Genomic DNA, 17,848 nt, shown 5'->3' with positions numbered 1-17,848 from the left:
CTTGTTGATCATTCGCATTGAAGCTGACATGTTTTACTTGTTCTGACCATCAGATGAATAATTCAGCATAAAATACGGTAACACTTTATAATAACCATCATCAATAAAGGGTAACTAAGGGTAAATAGATAGTTAATTAACCATTAGTTAATAGTTATTTACTGTTAACAAACAATGAAATGATAGTTAATAATGTTAATGATTTGGAACGCAATAATTTATGTTATGTTAACAGTTTATTGATGCACACATTATAACATTTCATACACTTTATGAAGTGTTTGTTAATGATGACCAAATGATTTGTAGACCTTTAAGAGATGGTTTATAAAACATCTATAAACATTACAGAGCCACATGATTAATAATTGGTTTATAAACCATCTACAAGCATTATCCACGCCATGTTTGTGCGCCCCATTAAATGTTTCATCGATGACCTATAGAAGATTAATTTATCATACCAATAACAGTATTTAAAATACTATATTTTACAAACCTTTAAGTTAATATTGACTGGACTCAAAGTAAACATAGGTGATTTAAATAGAATGGTGGTTAAAAAGCTTTTTCATATTTTCTTTAAATAAAGACATCACTAAGACGGCAACATATACAAGTTGTATTTCATCTAGGGAACTGACACCAGATATAGAAGGACTATAGAAGGAAGACTCGGGGAATCGCACCGTGTGTTATATGCTATATAAAAAGTTCTCAGGTCTCAGTTTGATTTGAAACGGTTTGTGAAACATTATCCTGGAGAAATGTCAACTTTCATCAAGTCAAAGATCATTTGTATAGCATCCTGGTAATTAAAGTGCAGGGATTTCTCATTATATGAAGAACATTTTTACAATAGCTCATTATCAAAAATGTTGTATTGAAGGAGCAGTGCTGAAAGACAAAATAAATATGTGACTCTGGTGTGACGAGCCCTCACCACCGTGCTGCTTGTTAGTTTTCTGTTACAGGTTCAGGTCAAGGTGGGGTCGTAATCAGGGGATGAGCTGCACCTTGGCCCGTTGTAGTCCTCATCCATATAATCCTCTTCTCAGGACAGACGCTCTCTCTCTCACCTTGTTCTCACATTTGATTATTGTAAATAAATTTGGTGTTATTTTGGCAGCGCTCGTCTTCAACTCCTATTTTTGTTGCAGCCTCAAAGCCGGGTTGTAACAATGGGAAGAGTTTCTTCTTTCTTCCATGTTTTGATATCGTTTGACACAATACAGACACAATTACTCACCACTGTGGATCTTTCTCCATAAGAAAATATAAATGTCTTTCAACAGATATTTTGTCAAATATGTACTTGAAATTGGAAATTTGATCAACTCCTCTGTTGGATTTCACGATTGCACCATATTGGGTATGATAAGAGCAGCAAAACATAAACTTCAAATTAAATAATTCAGAGTCAGGATATTAAACATGTTTGAGAAAACCATTTTTTCCTTAATAAGGTGATATTATTAAGGATATATAAATGACCCCTACATCAAAATAAAGAGAAAATACCAATAGTTGACAGAAGAGATTATTCATGGATCTATATTTATTCAGATCTGATTTGCAAACTCTGTTTTTGCAGCTGAGTCTAAATGTTGTGCCGACTTCTTGTTGTCTCCAAACTCGTCCGTCTCCTCTTTAAATGGGCTCCTCTGTTTGCTTTGAGGTCTAAGCTGAAACAAACAAATAATAAAATGGTTTAGTGAACATACATCACAAATAAAATGAAGTTCATCTAATGTCAGAAAAATGTTTCTCAAAGTGAGCCATGTTTTCTTATGAATATATTAGAGCTGTTTTCATTAAGTTACCGTTGACACTTGTCTCTCGTCTTTTCCTCTTCTCTCTCGTTGTCGGTCTGTTCATTCAATCTCATCCTGTCTGTGTCCTCTGTGCTGCTTCCTGTCTCCTCTGTTCCGCTGTTCTGGGCTCTTCTTTAGATTCTTCTCGCTCTTTAGATTTCAGCTCCTGTTCCTAAAGAAAAAAAAACAAAAAAAAAGAATCAAAAAGGATCCCATGCTGAAAACAAACATTGTGTAGGAATCAAACTCACCTTTTTTAGATCCCCCCTGTCCGCTGAGGGAATGAATCAGAGAGATGCTGGGACATTCAATGAACCAAAAAGTTCATTTTGATGAAACAAAATGTAGCTCACATCACATGACCTGATATTATGTGACATTATTAATCATCACATCACATCAGATCAGATCACATGACGAGACAACACATCACAACACAACGTAACACACAAAGACACAACAAGACACAACAAAACAAAACACAAACAATACAACACATCACAACACAACGTAACACACAAAGACACAACAAGACACAACAAAACAAAACACAAACAAGACAACACATCACAACACAACGTAACACACAAAGACACAACAAGACACAACAAAACAAAACACAAACAAGACAACACATCACAACACAACGTAACACGCAAAGACACAACAAGACACAACAAAACAAAACACAAACAAGACAACACATCACAACACAACGTAACACGCAAAGACACAACAAGACACAACAAAACAAAACACAAACAAGACAACACATCACAACACAACGTAACACGCAAAGACACAACAAGACACAACAAAACAAAACACAAACAAGACAACACATCACAACACAACGTAACACACAAAGACACAACAAGACACAACAAAACAAAACACAAACAAGACAACACATCACAACACAACGTAACACACAAAGACACAACAAGACACAACAAAACAAAACAACACATGACATGAATAGCACCACATAACACATAAACACAATATAATACAGAAACATAATATCTGAAAAAATCAAACAACAACACAACAAAATACAAGATAACACATGACGTAACATAACACAACATGACATATTTACACATGTCATCAACATCAAATCTGAAAAAATCACAACATCACATTAATATCCCCTGACTATGTAAGAAAGAAAGAAAGAAAGAAAGAACACAATATAATACAGAAACATAATATCTGAAAAAATCAAACAACAACACAACAAAATACAAGATAACACATGACGTAACATAACACAACATGACATATTTACACATGTCATCAACATCAAATCTGAAAAAATCACAACATCACATTAATATCCCCTGACTATGTAAGAAAGAAAGAAAGAAAGAAAACTACATCACACTTCACAATCTTAGTCAGCAAGGATATCTTATCTAAACTTAACTTATCTGAAATTATCTAAGCTTAACTTATTCTATCTTAACATATACTCAACACGGGAGCTTATCTCTAGCGAGGACGCTTCCGTGGAGGCTCTCCTTCCACCCGTGCAGCCGGTCTCTTCTGACGATGCCTAACAGAAGGAGGGAGAGGAGGGAGAGAAGGAGCAAGAAGAGGAGGGAGAGAAAGAGGGAGAGGAGGGAGAGGAGGAGCGAGAAGAGGTAGAGGAGGGAGACGAGGGAGAGAAGGAGGGAGAGGAGGAAGAGGAGGAGCAGGAAGAGGAGGGAGAGAAGGAGGGAGAGGAGGGAGAGAAGGAGGTAGAGGAGGGAGAGGAGGGAGAGAAGGAGGGAGAGGAGGGAGAGGAGGAGGGAGAGGAGGGAGAAAAGGAGGGAGAGGAGGCAGAGCAGGAGGGAGAGGAGGGAGGGGAGGAGCCAGAGGACGATGACGCTTCCGTGGAGGCTCTCCTTCCGCCCGTGCAGCCGGTCTCTTCTGATGTTGCCTAACAGAGGAGGAGCGAGAAGATGGAGGGGGGGAGGGGGGAGGGAGAGGAGGGAGAGGAGGAGCGAGAAGAGATAGAGGAGGGAGACAAGGGAGAGAAGGAGGGAGAGGAGGAGCAAGAAGAGGAGGGAGAGAAGGAGGTAGAGGAGGGAGAGGAGGGAGAGAAGGAAGGAGAGAAGGAGGGAGAGGAGGAGGGAGAGAATGAGGGAGAGGAGGAAGAGGAGGAGCAAGAAGAGGAGGGAGAGAAGGAGGGAGAGGAGGGAGAGAAGGAGGGAGAGGAGGGAGAGGAGGGAGAAAAGGAGGGAGAGGAGGGAGAGGAGGAGGGAGAGGAGGAAGAGAAGGAGGGAGAGGAGCAGGTAGAGGAGGGAGAAAAGGAGGGAGAGGAGGAGGTAGGATAGGGAGAGGAGGAAGGGGAGGAGGGAGAGGACGATGACGCTTCCGTGGAGGCTCTCCTTCCGCCCATGCAGCCGGTCTCTTCTGATGTTGCCTAACAGAGGAGGAGCAAGAAAAGGGGGGGTAGGAGACGGGAGGGAGAGGAGGAGCGAGAAGAGGTAGAGGAGGGAGACGAGGGAGAGAAGGAGGGAGAGGAGGGAGAGAAGGAAGAGGAGGAGCAAGAAGAGGAGGGAGAGAAGGAGGGAGAGGAGGCAGAGAAGGAGGGAGAGAAGGAGGGAGGGGAGGGAGAGAAGGAGGGAGAGGAGGGAGAGAAGGAGGGAGAGGAGGGAGGGGAGGAGCAAGAAGAGGAGGGAGAGAAGGAGGGAGAGGAGGAAGAGGAGGAGCAAGAAGAGGAGGGAGAGAAGGAGGGAGAGGAGGAGGGAGAGGAGGGAGAGAAAGAGGTAGAGGAGGGAGAGGAAGGAGAGAAGGAGGGAGAGAAGGAGGTAGAGGAGGAGGGAGGGGAGGAGCGAGAGGAAGACAACGCTTCCGTGGAGGCTCTCCTTCCTCCCGTGCAGCCGGTCTCTTATGATGATGCCTAACAGAGGGGGAGGAGGGGGGAGGGAGAGAAGGGAGAGAAGGGAGAGAAGGAGGGAGAGAAGGAGGGAGAGAAGGAAGGAGAGAAGGAGGGAGAGAAGGAGGGAGAGAAGGAAGGAGAGAAGGAGGGAGAGAAGGAGGGAGAGGAGGAAGTTGACGCTTCCGTGGAGGCTCTCCTTCCTCCCGTGCAGCCGGTCTCTTTTGATGATGCCTATCAGAGGGGGGGGAGGAGGGGGGAGGGAGAGAAGGAGGGAGAGAAGGAGGGAGAGAAGGAAGGAGAGGAGGGAGAGGAGGAGGGAGAGAAGGAAGTTGACACTTCCGTGGAGGCTCTCCTTCCGCCCGTGCAGCTGGTCTCTTCTGATGTTGCCTAACAGAGGAGGAGCAAGAAAAGGGGGGGTAGGAGACGGGAGGGAGAGGAGGGAGAGGAGGAGCGAGAAGAGGTAGAGGAGGGAGACGAGGGAGAGAAGGAGGGAGAGGAGGGAGAGAAGGAGGGAGAGGAGGAAGAGGAGGAGCAAGAAGAGGAAGAGGAGGAGCAAGAAGAGGAGGGAGAGAAGGAGGGAGAGGAGGGAGAGAAGGAGGGAGAGGAGGGAGGGGAGGAGGGAGGGGAGGAGCGAGAAGAGGTAGAGGAGGGAGACGAGGGAGAGAAGGAGGGAGAAGAGGGACAGAAGGAGGTAAAGGAGGGAGAGAAGGAGGGAGAGGAGGAAGAGGAGGAGCAAGAAGAGGAGGGAGAGAAGGAGGGAGAGGAGGGAGAGGAGGGAGAGAAGGAGGGAGAGGAGGAAGAGGAGGAGCAAGAAGAGGAGGGAGAGAAGGAGGAAGAGGAGGTAGAGAAGGAGGTAGAGGAGGGAGAGGAGGGAGAGAAGGAGGGAGAGAAGGAGGGAGAGGAGGGAGAGGAGGAGCAAGAAGAGGAGGGAGAGAAGGGGGGAGAGGAGGAGGGAGAGAAGGAGGGACAGGAGGGAGAGAAGGAGGGAGAGGAGGAAGAAGAGGAGCAAGAAGAGAAGGGAGAGAAGGAGGGAGAGGAGGGAGAGAAGGAGGGAGAGGAGGGAGAGGAGGAGGGAGAGGAGGAAGAGGAGGAGAAAGAAGAGGAGGGAGGGAAGGAGGGAGAGGAGGGAGAGGAGGAGCAAGAAGAGGTAGAGGAGGGAGACGAGGGACAGAAGGAGGTAGAGGAGGGAGAGAAGGAGGGAGAGGAGGAAGAGGAGGAGAAAGAAGAGGAGGGAGGGAAGGAGGGAGAGGAGGGAGAGGAGGAGGTAGAGCACGGAGAGGAGGGAGGGGAGGAGCGAGAGGAAGATGAAGTTTCCATGGAGGCTCTACTTGCGCCCGTGCAGCTGGTCTCTTCTGATGATACCTAACAGAGGAGGAGCGAGAAGAGGGGCGGGAGGAGGGGGGAGGGAGAGGAGGGAGAGAAGAGGTAGAGGAAGGAGAGGAGGGAGAGGAGGGAGAGAAGGAGGGAGAGGAGGAAGAGAAGGAGGGAGAGTAGGAGGTAGAGGAGGGAGAGGAGGGAGAGAAGGAGGGAGAGGAGGAAGAGAAGGAGGGAGAGGAGGGAGAGAAGGAGGGAGAGGAGGGGGAGAAGGAGGTGGAGGAGGGAGAGAAGGAGGTAGAGGAGGAAGAGGAGGAGCAAGAAGAGGAGGGAGAGAAGGAGGGAGAGGAGGAGCGAGGGGAGGAGCGAGAGGAGGAAGTTGACGCCTCCGTTGAGGCCGCCCGTGCAGCCGGTCTCTTCTGAAGACGAGAAGGAGGAGGGAGGAGGAAGAAGAGGAGCAAGAGAAGGAGAAAGAGGAGGCAGGGGAGGAGGGGAGGAGGGGGGAGGTGGAAGAGGAGGGAGCGAAGGAGGGAGAAAAGGAGGAAGAGGAAGGAAGGGAGGAGGTAGATGAGGAGGGAGAGAAGGACGGAGTGGAGGAAGGAGTAACAAGAGGAGAGAGAGAAGGAGAAAGAGGAGGCAGGGGAGGAGGAAGAGGAGGGAGAGGAGGAGGGAGAGGAGGGAGGGGAGGAGGGAGTGGATGAGGGAGAGAAGGAGGAGGGAGTGGAGGAGGGAGTAACAAGAGGAGAGAGAGAAGGAGAAAGAGGAGGTAGGGGAGGAGGGGAGGAGGGAGGTGAGGAGGGAGAGAAGGAGGGAGTGGAGGAGGGAGTAACAAGAGGAGAGAGAGAAGGAGAAACAGGAGGACGATGACACTTCCGTTGAGGCTCTCCTTCCGGAGTAGGAGGGAGAGAAGGAGGGAGAGAAGGGAGAGAAGGAGGGAGAGAAGGGAGAGAAGGAGGGAGAGAAGGAGGTAGAGGAGGAAGAGGAGGATCAAGAAGAGGAGGGAGAGGAGGTAGGGGAGGAGGGGAGGAGGGAGGTGAGGAGGGAGGTGAGGAGGGAGTGGAGGAGGGAGTGGAGGAGGGAGTAACAAGAGGAGAGAGAGAAGGAGAAAGAGGAGGTAGGGGAGGAGGGGAGGAGGGAGGTGAGGAGGGAGAGAAGGAGGGAGTGGAGGAGGGAGTAACAAGAGGAGAGAGAGAAGGAGAAAGAGGAGGTAGAGGAGGAGGGGAGGAGGGAGGGGAGGAGGGAGGTGAGGAGGGAGAGAAGGAGGGAGTGGAGGAGGGAGTAACAAGAGGAGAGAGAGAAGGAGAAGCAGGAGGACGATGACACTTCCGTTGAGGCTCTCCTTCCGCCTGTGCAGCCGGTCTCTTCTGATCACGAGAAGGAGGAGGGAGGAGGAAGAAGAGGTACAAGAGAAGGAGAAAGAAGAGGCAGGGGAGGAGGGGAGGAGGGGGGAGGAGGAAGAGGATGGAGAGAAGGAGGGAGAGGAAGGAGGGGAGGAGGGAGGAGAGGAGGGAGAGAAGGACGGAGTAGAGGAGGGAGTAACAAGAGGAGAGAGAGAAGGAGAAAGAGGAGGCAGGGGAGGAGGCAGGGGAGGAGGAAGAGGAGGGAGAGGAGGGAGGGGAGGATGGAGTGGAGGAGGGAGAGAAGGAGGGAGTGGAGGAGGGAGTGGAGGGAGAGGAGGGAGAGAAGGAGGGAGAGGAGGGAGGGGAGGAGGGAGGGGAGGAGGGAGTGGAGGGAGAGGAGGCAGAGAAGGAGGGAGAGGAGGGAGGGGAGGAGGGAGAGAAGGAGGGAGTAGGAAGAGGAGGGAGAGGAGGGATAGAAGGGAGAGGAGGAGCAAGAAGAGGAGCGAGAGAAGGAGAAAGAGAAGGCAGGGGAGGAGGGGAGGAGGGGGAAGGAGGAAGAGGAGGGAGAGAAGGAGGGAGGGGAGGAGGGGAGGAGGAAGATGAAGAAGAGGAGGAGCTCACTTGAAGGTCAAGGATCAAGCAGTTAGAGGGACAGGCAGGAGGAGAAACAGAAGGGGACCTGGGTGGAGACGGTTCTGGAGAGCTGGCTGCTGCAGGGACCCTCAGACTGGTCTGATCCGGGTCGTGGGCAGGTGAGGAAGGAGAGCGAGGAGGAGTTTCAGGCGGGGACCTCGGTGATGAACCTCCTGAAGAGCCGGCTGAAGACGGGATCCTCCTCAGGATCACCCTCGGGGTGGACCAGTCCGGGTCCTGGACGAGGGTGTTGGCCATCCTGACTCGCTGGTTCGTCTAAAAGACAGAAACAATCCCAAAATGTAAACCTCTGATAAATTGAAGAACATGTTTTCTAAAAAATAAAGTCCTCACATCCTCACACTATTAAGTGATGACCAACAATCAATTATTATTCATTAAATGATTAAAAGTCACATTTTCAGTATTTACAGTAGAAAGTATTTTTTAAATATCTATATATTGTTGGTTTAATGTGTTATTAAAGTTTACACTCATAGATTCATTCAGGATCAAACATAAAGTTCCTGAACCAAACTACTTTCACTGTATAAATGAAATAGACTATTTGAGTTTTAAAACAGTTAAAGGTCTGACAGAAAATCATTTAGTTTTTATAAAGATCACGACAGAAGCAGCTGCTAACATTATTATGTTTTAATATTTAATTTATTACATGTTTTCATATCTGTTTGTGATAAAAAGTGAATAGTCTTAAAAACCTCTGAGTCCATGTTATCTTATTGAACTTTAAACGTGTGATCGTATCGATCTAGTTTTATTCAAATCATCAAACTTACATCCTGCATGTTCAAACACTTGATGATAGGAGGAGAAACGTTTTCGATGAAGATCTTTTGTGAAAAAATCCTCGAAAATATGAAACTTTTAAACCACTTTGGATATTTCTGCTGTCTCTGAGTTTGTTTTTGTTCGAATAAATTCATTTTCGTATCTGGTCTATCACCATGGCAACCATGCAGCAGGTTACTATGGAGATTTAAAATGCTGTTTACTTTTTAAATATAGCTAACTTTATTTTAAAAGTGTATTTAAGCTAGGCTACAACATGTAAATTAAAAATGAGCTAGGCTACAACATGTAAATTAAAAAAGAAATAACAGAAAATAACAGAAATAAAGTTCATGAATTAAGACCCTAACGATGAGAAAATAATAAAGGATGAAAATTGAGACAAACGCACATCAGTCCAACATGTGGGGCAAAGTTAGCTTACTTTCATTAGTTATCTTTTTGTTGTCTATTTGAACTCGACCTGGTCTGAAGCCTTAAATTAAATTGTGTTACTATTTTCAGTTTGTGTAAAACGTCTGTCATGTGTAGGCTAATGTGAGTTTTAAATGTCATTTAATAAATTTTAACCTCGTTTACTCTCAAAGTTACGATCGTGTGGACAGTAAAACAGTTTAATTCAAAGAATCAATCTTACGTCGTCCGTGTTGACACTCTTGAGCTTCGTGATGATGTTCAGTCGATGTTTGGAGAACAAATCGTCGTTGATGAAAATCTTTGTCCAAGAAATCCTCGAAAATATCAAACTTTAAAAGCACAGAAAAAAATTGCTGCTGTCTCTCAGTCAGAATTGTTTTCCAAGTACTTTGACTTTGTTTTTGTTCGAATTACTTAATTTTAGAATCGTCTCCTGGCAACCTGGGTTACTATGGAGATTTTAAGTAGACTATTTAAATCTACGATCTACATTTTTTTTAATATATAAAACTGGAATTTATTTTTTGCCAATTATTTTTTTTGTCACATGATTTCCCTCCAATCTTTTAGTCTTTAAATTGAGCCTGCAGATAGAGACTTCTAAAAATATAAAACACCGCTTTTCTCGATTTTATCTGATTAACCCCCTCTTCCACAAAAAGGACACCAGGTGACGCTGTTATTCAGGTGGTTGAAGTATCAGTGAGCTCTGTGCTCCAGCCTCATAATATTCATACTTAAAGGCTGACCAAACCACACGTGTTTTTCAATCCCCTCTACTTATCTTTGTGTGGTAGGCCTATTTGAACCTTTCTTGCTTTGATAAAGATGAGGCTGCCACTTTGATTTCTAAGGCTCTTTTATAGACAATCGAAAGCCTCACTTAAAGTAAAATGCACAAGTAACACACTTAAAGTGTTATCTCCTTTATAACAAAAACATACCAAAGTGTTTTTAAAGAGCAAGCACTTAATAGTCTTTGGTTTGGTAAACTACATTACAATAAATTCAAAATGGTAAATGGACTGGACTCACAAAGCACTTTTCTAGTCTTCTGACCATGAAAACACTCTGCATGTAGCCTATAACATGACCAACAGATTTGTTGAGATTTTTTTTTTTTGCCCATATTAGTTCCTTCCATGCATGAATTATAATATCAGGTTTGTTTGTTTTTTTAAATGCAATTTAAGAAGTTACAGAAATTTCCACTAGAGTGGACATGATGCAACCCCAAAATGCAAATAAATACTTGTATTTATTTATTTTGGAGTGCATTAACTTTTCATCTTATAATTTTGACTTTTTATCTCATCATTTCGATTTAATATGAGCAATAAAAAAATTCTCAACAAAGTTTAAATTTTAATATTTTTGACTGGCGGAAATCTAAGTTTATGGGACCATGGGAAAGCAGGGGCGGGGTTTACCATTAGTAAAGAAATTCAACCAACCAGGGCTCTCCAATTATTAAAGCCCCACAATGGCTATTTAGTTTTTAACCCTAAAATTGATGCTCCTAGTCTAACACATATAGGCTAATTGTTTTCCAACAATGGGAAAACAAAAAACAAAAAACAAAACTGTAGGCTATTTAATTAACTGTAGCCTACTTCCCCCCGTAGCCTACTGCCCTGAGAGCTACTTGCATAGTGACTGCCCTTCACATCAGCCCTTAGTAAAACATTGTAAGCCTTGTTCTGCAAATTCATCCCATTTATAAAAAGGGACTGAAGGTTGGGAGCACGGGTTTTTCATGTTTCACTGAAGCTAGGAGATTTGGATCCATGTCACCTTTTTCAACCCTGATGAGTTTGCACCCCTGTATAAATATTACAAGCATTAGTTGCAACTTTATAATAGTCATTCACATATTGTTTATGAATGGTTTATAAACCATGTATAAAGCAATTATTAGTTTTATAAACATCAGTTCCAACTTTATAATAACCATCCAAATAATGTTTATAGATGGTTTACAAACCAATTTTTAATCATTGATAAAACATGAATTATCTATCTAAAAAATATTTATAAATGCTTTACAAAGTATCAATAAGGGATTATAATCTTCAGTTCCAACTTTATAATAACCATCCACATAACGTTAATAGATGCTTTATAAAATATTTACAAACCATGAACAAATATCTGGTCCATGTGTCTCTGTAATGTTTATAGATGTTTTATAAACCATCTCTCGTTTATAAATCATTTGGTCATCATTAACAAACACTTAATAAAGTGTATGAAATGTTATAATGTGTGCATCAATAAACTGTTAACATAACATAAATTATAGCGTTACAAATCATTAACATTATTAACTATCATTTCATTGTTGTTAACAGTAAATAACTATTAACTAATGGTTAATTAACTATATATTTACCCTTTTTTACCCTTTATAGATGATGGTTATTATAAAGTGTTACCTAAAAGGCAAAAACATTATGAATCCCCCCCGCCCCGTGATTTAAGCCTCCTTGTTTCAGTATTAAGACACAAACAGCACACAGGAGTTGCTTCAAGATGCCACTTCTATAAGACAGCTCTCAAGTCATTCCAACAACACGCTAATAAACAGAAGAGGAGGCTCGACACGCTCTTTACTCTTTATTTAGTTTTTGCATGGCTGTTTGTTTCCAAAGATGACAGCAAATAAAACCAGCCAATTGAGATCACTGTTACACATAGTTCTGCCTAAAAGGTTGAGTGTCTGTCTGCTCTTCAGGAACACTGGATCTCTAGTGTAACAGTCTGTTTTACCGCCTGTAGAGGCCTCGTGTAGGGAATTTACTCAGCAGAAATGAGACAGGTGAACATGTGGGGCAGTGGGGGAGAGAAAAAACATCCTAAAGCTGAGTCTTAAATTCCGACGAGGAGTGTAATTACAGCAAAGAGAGCGGGCATATGGCTCTGCTGTAGATGTGTTTACACTGTGCACTCAGCTGGGGTTGGCTCATTATCAAAAGGGGAGAGAGGAGAGAAAGCACAATCCCTTGCTCTCCTCTCTCCGTCTGCTTTAGGAGGAGAGATCGTCTAGAAGCATGTGGTGTAACTAAAGGGCTGGTTTTTGAATATGTGTGGGTTGACAGGGAGACATAGCGTCGCTCCTCTTTCTACTTCTTCACCACTCCACCTTTGTTGTCCACGTTGACGGGTATGGTGGTTTCTGAGGATTGGATGGCGGGCACCATCAGAGGAGCCTCCACGGTCAGGAACCCCTCAGGAGACAGGGAGGAGGTCACCTTCTCGATGTTAGCTGAAGAGGGGAGGCTGCAGGGGGGAGAGGAAAATCGTTTTATTTGAAATCAGATATAGTTTTACCATGCTGGAAGTCCAAACTAAACGTGGGAAAAGTTTCGGACCACGAGGTAAACGTGTGTTGGAGTAATCCAAGGATAAGTCTGCAGAGGGCGCTAAAGAGCTTGTTCTGTAAATGACGGGATAGTCATAGATTTGAAACCAAGAATTTCACATGATGGCTTCAAGCCTTGGCTTACGTAAAATCTCTTCTCCCAGCACTGGAGAGCAGCCCTCCCCTGGCAGCCCTGCAGCTTTCTGCCCTCAGTAAGTCTTCCAGAGAGCTGGCCAATCAGAAGAAAGTGGGCATGTGGGGAGGGGCGCCTCAAAGGGACAGCAGCTTAAAACAAACCTTTTCAGGCAGAGGTTTGAAATGAGGGTTTTTACTGACGACAGTATAAGATACATAAGGAGTTTTTTTGAGCTGCAATCCTGCAAAGCTGCTCTATAGGTTTCACAGACCGACATCATGGTGAACATGAGGTTTGATAAAGGATTCATATCTCTAGTGAACAATGTGAACTTGCAAAATTGCCTTTTTCAATTAAAAAAAAAAAAGCATCACTGCCTCTTTGAATATTAAAGCCTGAGTCCTCTCAGTGAGGTAAAATCTGATCCAGGACCAGCTCAGTCTTTGTCGCGGCCCCTGGATGGCAGCAGAGCCCTATGAAGCTGCACTCAGAGGAGGGATGAATGCCATGAGGTGGAGGCTGCTGCTGCTTTTCAGAGCATGAAATTCAGATATCAGCAGCAGCCAGGCCTCTACAGACATGCCCAACCCAAAACTAAAGAGACTCCCATCTGCAAAGCAACATTAAGAGAATCTCAGGAATTGAAACCCACTCTGAGACACCAATTTTCCTCCGTGAAGAGTCACTGACAGAGCCACAGCGAGAACACAAATCTGTCCGTTTTGAAGTGAGTTGTTGACATTATGAAGCTTCTTTTCATGAAATGGCCTTTTAATTAAAAACAGTACAATGCTTGAGTGCTTAATGCTTTAGTTATTGATTCACTTGAAATCATTGATCCATGTACTTACGTGTACTTCCTGGTGAAGCATCTGGACACAAAACCATGCTCGTCCTTCCTCTCCTCATGCTTCCCTGAGGACACAGACAACATACTTTTACGATGATGCGGCGGCACTAATATGAAAGATATATTCACTATGAAATAAAGAATCTATCAGGATGTATTGATCCAGCAGGAAGATAAGGCACTTGTATCTTTAAAATAGAATATTTGATTCAAATCTAAACATTAAGGGGAAAGCAAAATGCCTAGGAAATATAAAACTAAAAGTGGACTGTTTAATAAGTAAATTTGTGCATTCATTCCCTTTAATCCTTATAAATAACTTCAAGATTTACTGGACTTCATCTCTTGCACATGTAGACTGAAATATCAGAAATGATTGTGGCTCATAGCATCCAACTGGCTGTATGTTGCTTCTATTTTGTCTTGTCAAAGCCGTTTCAAATGTTGGTGCTTTCCTGATACAATCATGTTTTACTGTATTGCCCCTTCTGTGATTGGGCTAACCCTAACCTTACACATTTGTGATGTACTACTTTGATCTGAATGACTGGTATTTGTTGTCTTAAAGTTCACATATTATTCTCATTTTTTAAAAGTGTAAATAAGTCTCAGAGCTCTAAAAACATGTCTGTGAAGTGTCTTGTTCTAAATCCACTCTGATCCTGTATTTGATCATGTCTATAAACCCCTCTATTTCAGCCCTGCTCAGAACAGGCTGTTTCTGTGTCTGTACCTTTAAATATATAAATGAGCTGTGTCTGACCACGCCCCCTCTCTGGAAGGGCTCGGGTGGCTCTGACTTTCTCACTCCATGTCCTATTGTTTACGGTGAGAAGGCAGACTCAGAGGGCAGAACAAACACCTAGCTGTGGGAGTGTCACACACCTGGGGGAGGGGTTACTGCCCTTTGTGATGTCATGAAGGGAAAATCACCAAACGACCTGTTTGAGCACACATTTTCTGAAAAGTGGAGCAGGCAAAAGACGGAGAGGATGGACTTTTCTCATCATTGGGGTTTGTAGACAGACTAGAGACACATAATAGTGTTAGAGAAACATAGTGAAGTGGGTTTTGAATAATATGACCTCTAGAATGCATTCAGTATGTACTGCTCTCATGTCACTTTAAACAATAAATGGAAAGAAAAGAATATGAAAAAATATTTCTTAAAAGGTCTTTACATTTATATTGATCTCATATTGTTGTGTATTAGTGACACAGGACAATGCAAACAGTACAATGACCGTGCTATTCTGTGTTGTGGAGGCCTTCAGGTGGTATTTTTATCTTTTACAGCTGCTACCCACATCAACAGAGAAATTCTGACCAGCATTAGTCTGGTCAGTCTCTCTCAGGCATGAAGAGGCCTGGCTGTGAAGCTGTCCTCCATCCTGGTTCTAAATGCAGTCATATGTTTGTTTTGACGACGACAGGCTGATAACACTCGCTCTCCCTCGGGGAGCTGTCCTCTTTTCCAGCAGGACGAGTCTGCTGGTGAGAATGTGGCAGAGCCAGGCTTTCAGCTTCCACACGAGGCGTCATTAAGCTCACCAAAAAGTACTGTTGCATAAAGCGGCTGCACTTTTATGTGAAGCCAAAAGTAAAGCCGATGATGTCACTGTAAAAACATGCCATCCTCACTCTCTGAATACACAAGGTAAGGGAATTCCACATGGGAGAGTAAATCCTGCCCTTTGTTTATCTTCACTGTTCCTGACTATAATGCCCATGTCTCTCTGCAGTGAAATATTAACCCTAGTCGTGCTCAGAACCTAGACCTGGACGAGATCCAGCAGTCCTTTTAAAGTAGCAGACAGAGGGGTAGTGATATAACTCTAGAGAGTGATTCTCTATGAAAGGTCAGACACAGACACTCAGACTGAACACAGGAAGAAAGTGGGCTCAAAGCCTCACAGAGCTGAGATATGATATCTGTCAGTCCTCACATATTGGTGCCGATTCTTTCACTTTCTCTGTTGGTCCTTCAGAAACATTTAACATGACAAGAGTGAAACCATCTCTCTGATAAAGGAGTGTGTGCACTGTTTTCTTCTTCTGTGAGTTGTTTCAAAAGTCAACTCCCACATGTTGAATTGCTTTGCATCTATCAGGCGAGCGGCCAGAAGCCCCCGCCCTGCAGTACACAGGAACGCTAGAAGTATTGTGTCTCCAGGTATTATGTAACTCTGCAGCAATGCATCTGCCTTGTGCCTGACCTAGCAGAAAGGTTTCCTGTCTTTTTTGTCCTGTTTTGTTGAGAACTGCAGACGTTTGTCTTGTACAGGGAGGGGACCAAAGAAGAGTGTTGTCATCCATTGCACTTTTCACCATCATTTGACAAATCTCACAATATTCATTCCTTCACTGGGTGGAACTTCAAGTTCCTACATTAAAAAAACAATTCCTGTCATTCATCAGACATATTTAATTCCCGAGTTGATCATTAAATGCACTCGGACACGTTGTGACTTCCTCATGATGGGATCAGTGTTCACAATATTTCTGATTCTTGTTCCTAAGTACATGTACACATTATTTTTTAACATGTAACCATACTTCTGTAGAGTTTAAGATTTAGATTATTGAGTTATTATTTTTTCTTTGAGCTTCCCTAAATTTAATCACATGTTATCGGCACATCCTACTCCTAACCTTTTCAATTTTAGGGTGAATTTTGAGTCTTGACATCCAGCCTGATTTCAGTCTTAGTGGACGGGACAGTCAAATGTTAAAAAAGTTGTTTTCTTGTGGTAGCTGTCTGCGTATATCATTCAGCAGCGGTGTTTTGTAAATGCACAACAAACATTATATCATCCCGAGAAAAATAAGAGAAGGAAACACATCAACAGAGGAGAGATGCCAAGTGGGAGGACTTCGAGTGACAGGAATGATATTCAACAAGGCAGAACACAGCAGCAGATATTTCCCGTCAATCTAATTTACAAACTGGAATAAAGTTAATGTGAAGTATTTCATTTGATAGCCTCCCAAATAGGACCTGAGTCACAGTTAGCTCTGCACAGAAGCAGCTGGTAGAAATGGCCTTCACAGGGATTCTTCTTTCTTCTAATGTTAATACTGTCAGAGCCTGTACCTTTTCATTTTCAGTATAAAAAGATGACTTCTACTTTAGGTAGTAAGATTGTCTTTTTGACCAAAGGCTCTGTACCTCTACTTAAGTAAAACATATTTGTACTTTTTGTCAGATCAGAGTCTGACTGTTTCTCAAATCTCCAAGACAAAAAAGAAAACGGATGAAAGAGAAATGAGCACTGACCTGTGATCTCCACTACTCCGTCTTTGGTCTTGACCACGAGCTCCTCAGGTGAGAAGTGGTTCACATCCAGAGACACCTTCCAGCTGTCTTGGGTCTGCTTGATCTCTGACATGCCGGTGCTCATCTGGCGGGTCAGAGCACGGGCCTGCTGGGCCATGACAGCGCCCGGATACATCATGGTGGTCTGAGGCATCATGGGGGTCTGAGGCATCATGGGGGTGTGGGGCATCATCGAGCCCATTTCAGGGGTAAACACGGAGGGCCTCAGGTACCCGGACCAGTGGGTAGTGGGGAATGTGGTGAACTCCTCGGGCAGAGCCGGCATGCCGAAGGTCTGGTCGAAGATACGGCTGTTTTGCTGCCAGTCCCGGAAGGGGTCCCAGCTGGGGGTGCGGAGCAGGGTGAAAGGAATACGCCTCTCAGTCATGGTGCTGTGTTTGGATGTTGGAGGGAGGAGCTGCTGGCTGCAGAAGAAGAACCCTTTGGTCTCTCTGAAAAAGTTTTCCCAATGTGCTGTGTGCCTTTCCACTGTGAGCTTTTATTCACACTGACACCACCCCAGTCAACAGAGCCCTCCCCTCTGACTCAAGCCCCCCCAACATTTTTATGGAAAGTACTAGAGTAGGCCTATCTATTTGTGGCAGGCGTAGCACTGGAAAGGAATCCAACAGGAAGGCCCTCCCCAATAGCAGCTGCCCAGTACTCTGTTAAACCTGCCTCCCCCTGTTGTGTCTAATCCCCCCTCCCACCCTTCCTCTGCTTCTCTGGATGTCCCAAAGAGCCATAAGAATCTAGGAGGCTGCTGGGAAGCTGACCAGGCCTGCTGATAAAGCTCAGATAAGACTCACATGCTATTTCTAACATGACACTGCACAGGCTATGATGTCCTATACAGGACAGGCTGTCCAATGCTATTATCAGACTCATTAAATACACAGTATGATTTCAGTTTGGGAGATGGATCAAAATGACGAGCGCACACAGACCCATAAAACAAGAGGCCGACTCAGAGGCTGCGAAAAGA

General features: G+C 44.3%; 2 protein-coding genes across 2 annotated transcripts; both read right to left on the bottom strand.

The window, feature by feature from the left end:
• Positions 1-1,538: 1,538 nt before the first annotated feature.
• On the bottom strand, positions 1,539-8,228 carry LOC110000968 (uncharacterized). The gene is made up of 5 exons (XM_065963160.1): positions 7,959-8,228; positions 3,295-6,007; positions 2,066-2,088; positions 1,824-1,986; positions 1,539-1,685 (listed from the first exon to the last, which is right to left on the bottom strand). Exons 1-4 carry the CDS (start codon positions 8,226-8,228, stop codon positions 1,885-1,887), a joined length of 3,108 nt encoding a protein of 1,035 aa, XP_065819232.1. The 3' UTR covers positions 1,539-1,685; positions 1,824-1,884.
• A 3,575-nt stretch (positions 8,229-11,803) lies between these two features.
• Positions 11,804-17,352, bottom strand: hspb1 (heat shock protein, alpha-crystallin-related, 1). Its single transcript, XM_020650444.3, has 3 exons — positions 16,825-17,352; positions 13,549-13,612; positions 11,804-12,479 (listed from the first exon to the last, which is right to left on the bottom strand). The coding sequence occupies exons 1-3, from the start codon at positions 17,249-17,251 to the stop codon at positions 12,323-12,325; spliced, it is 648 nt and encodes a 215-aa protein (XP_020506100.2). The 5' UTR covers positions 17,252-17,352; the 3' UTR covers positions 11,804-12,322.
• Between the last annotated feature and the right edge of the window lie 496 nt (positions 17,353-17,848).

This window comes from Labrus bergylta, chromosome 14 (genome assembly GCF_963930695.1).
Source record: "Labrus bergylta chromosome 14, fLabBer1.1, whole genome shotgun sequence".
In the NCBI taxonomy this organism is placed as follows: Eukaryota; Metazoa; Chordata; class Actinopteri; order Labriformes; family Labridae; genus Labrus; species Labrus bergylta.
This window is presented reverse-complemented; position numbering and strand designations above follow the sequence as displayed.

Bases quoted from the DNA above. Each gene is read 5' to 3' on its own strand.
- LOC110000968 (XM_065963160.1), bottom strand. From the start codon at position 8,228: ATGGCCAACACCCTCGTCCAGGACCCGGACTGGTCCACCCCGAGGGTG. The intron at 2,089-3,294 runs GTTGAGTATATG...TCATTCCCTCAG, and splicing joins CGCTAGAGATAAGCTCCCGT to CGGACAGGGGGGATCTAAAA. The intron at 1,987-2,065 runs GTGAGTTTGATT...TTTTTTCTTTAG, and splicing joins ACAGGGGGGATCTAAAAAAG to GAACAGGAGCTGAAATCTAA.
- hspb1 (XM_020650444.3), bottom strand. From the start codon at position 17,251: ATGACTGAGAGGCGTATTCCTTTCACCCTGCTCCGCACCCCCAGCTGG. The intron at 13,613-16,824 runs GTCAGTGCTCAT...CTGTGTCCTCAG, and splicing joins CGGAGTAGTGGAGATCACAG to GGAAGCATGAGGAGAGGAAG. The intron at 12,480-13,548 runs GTAAGTACATGG...TCCCCCCTGCAG, and splicing joins TGCTTCACCAGGAAGTACAC to CCTCCCCTCTTCAGCTAACA.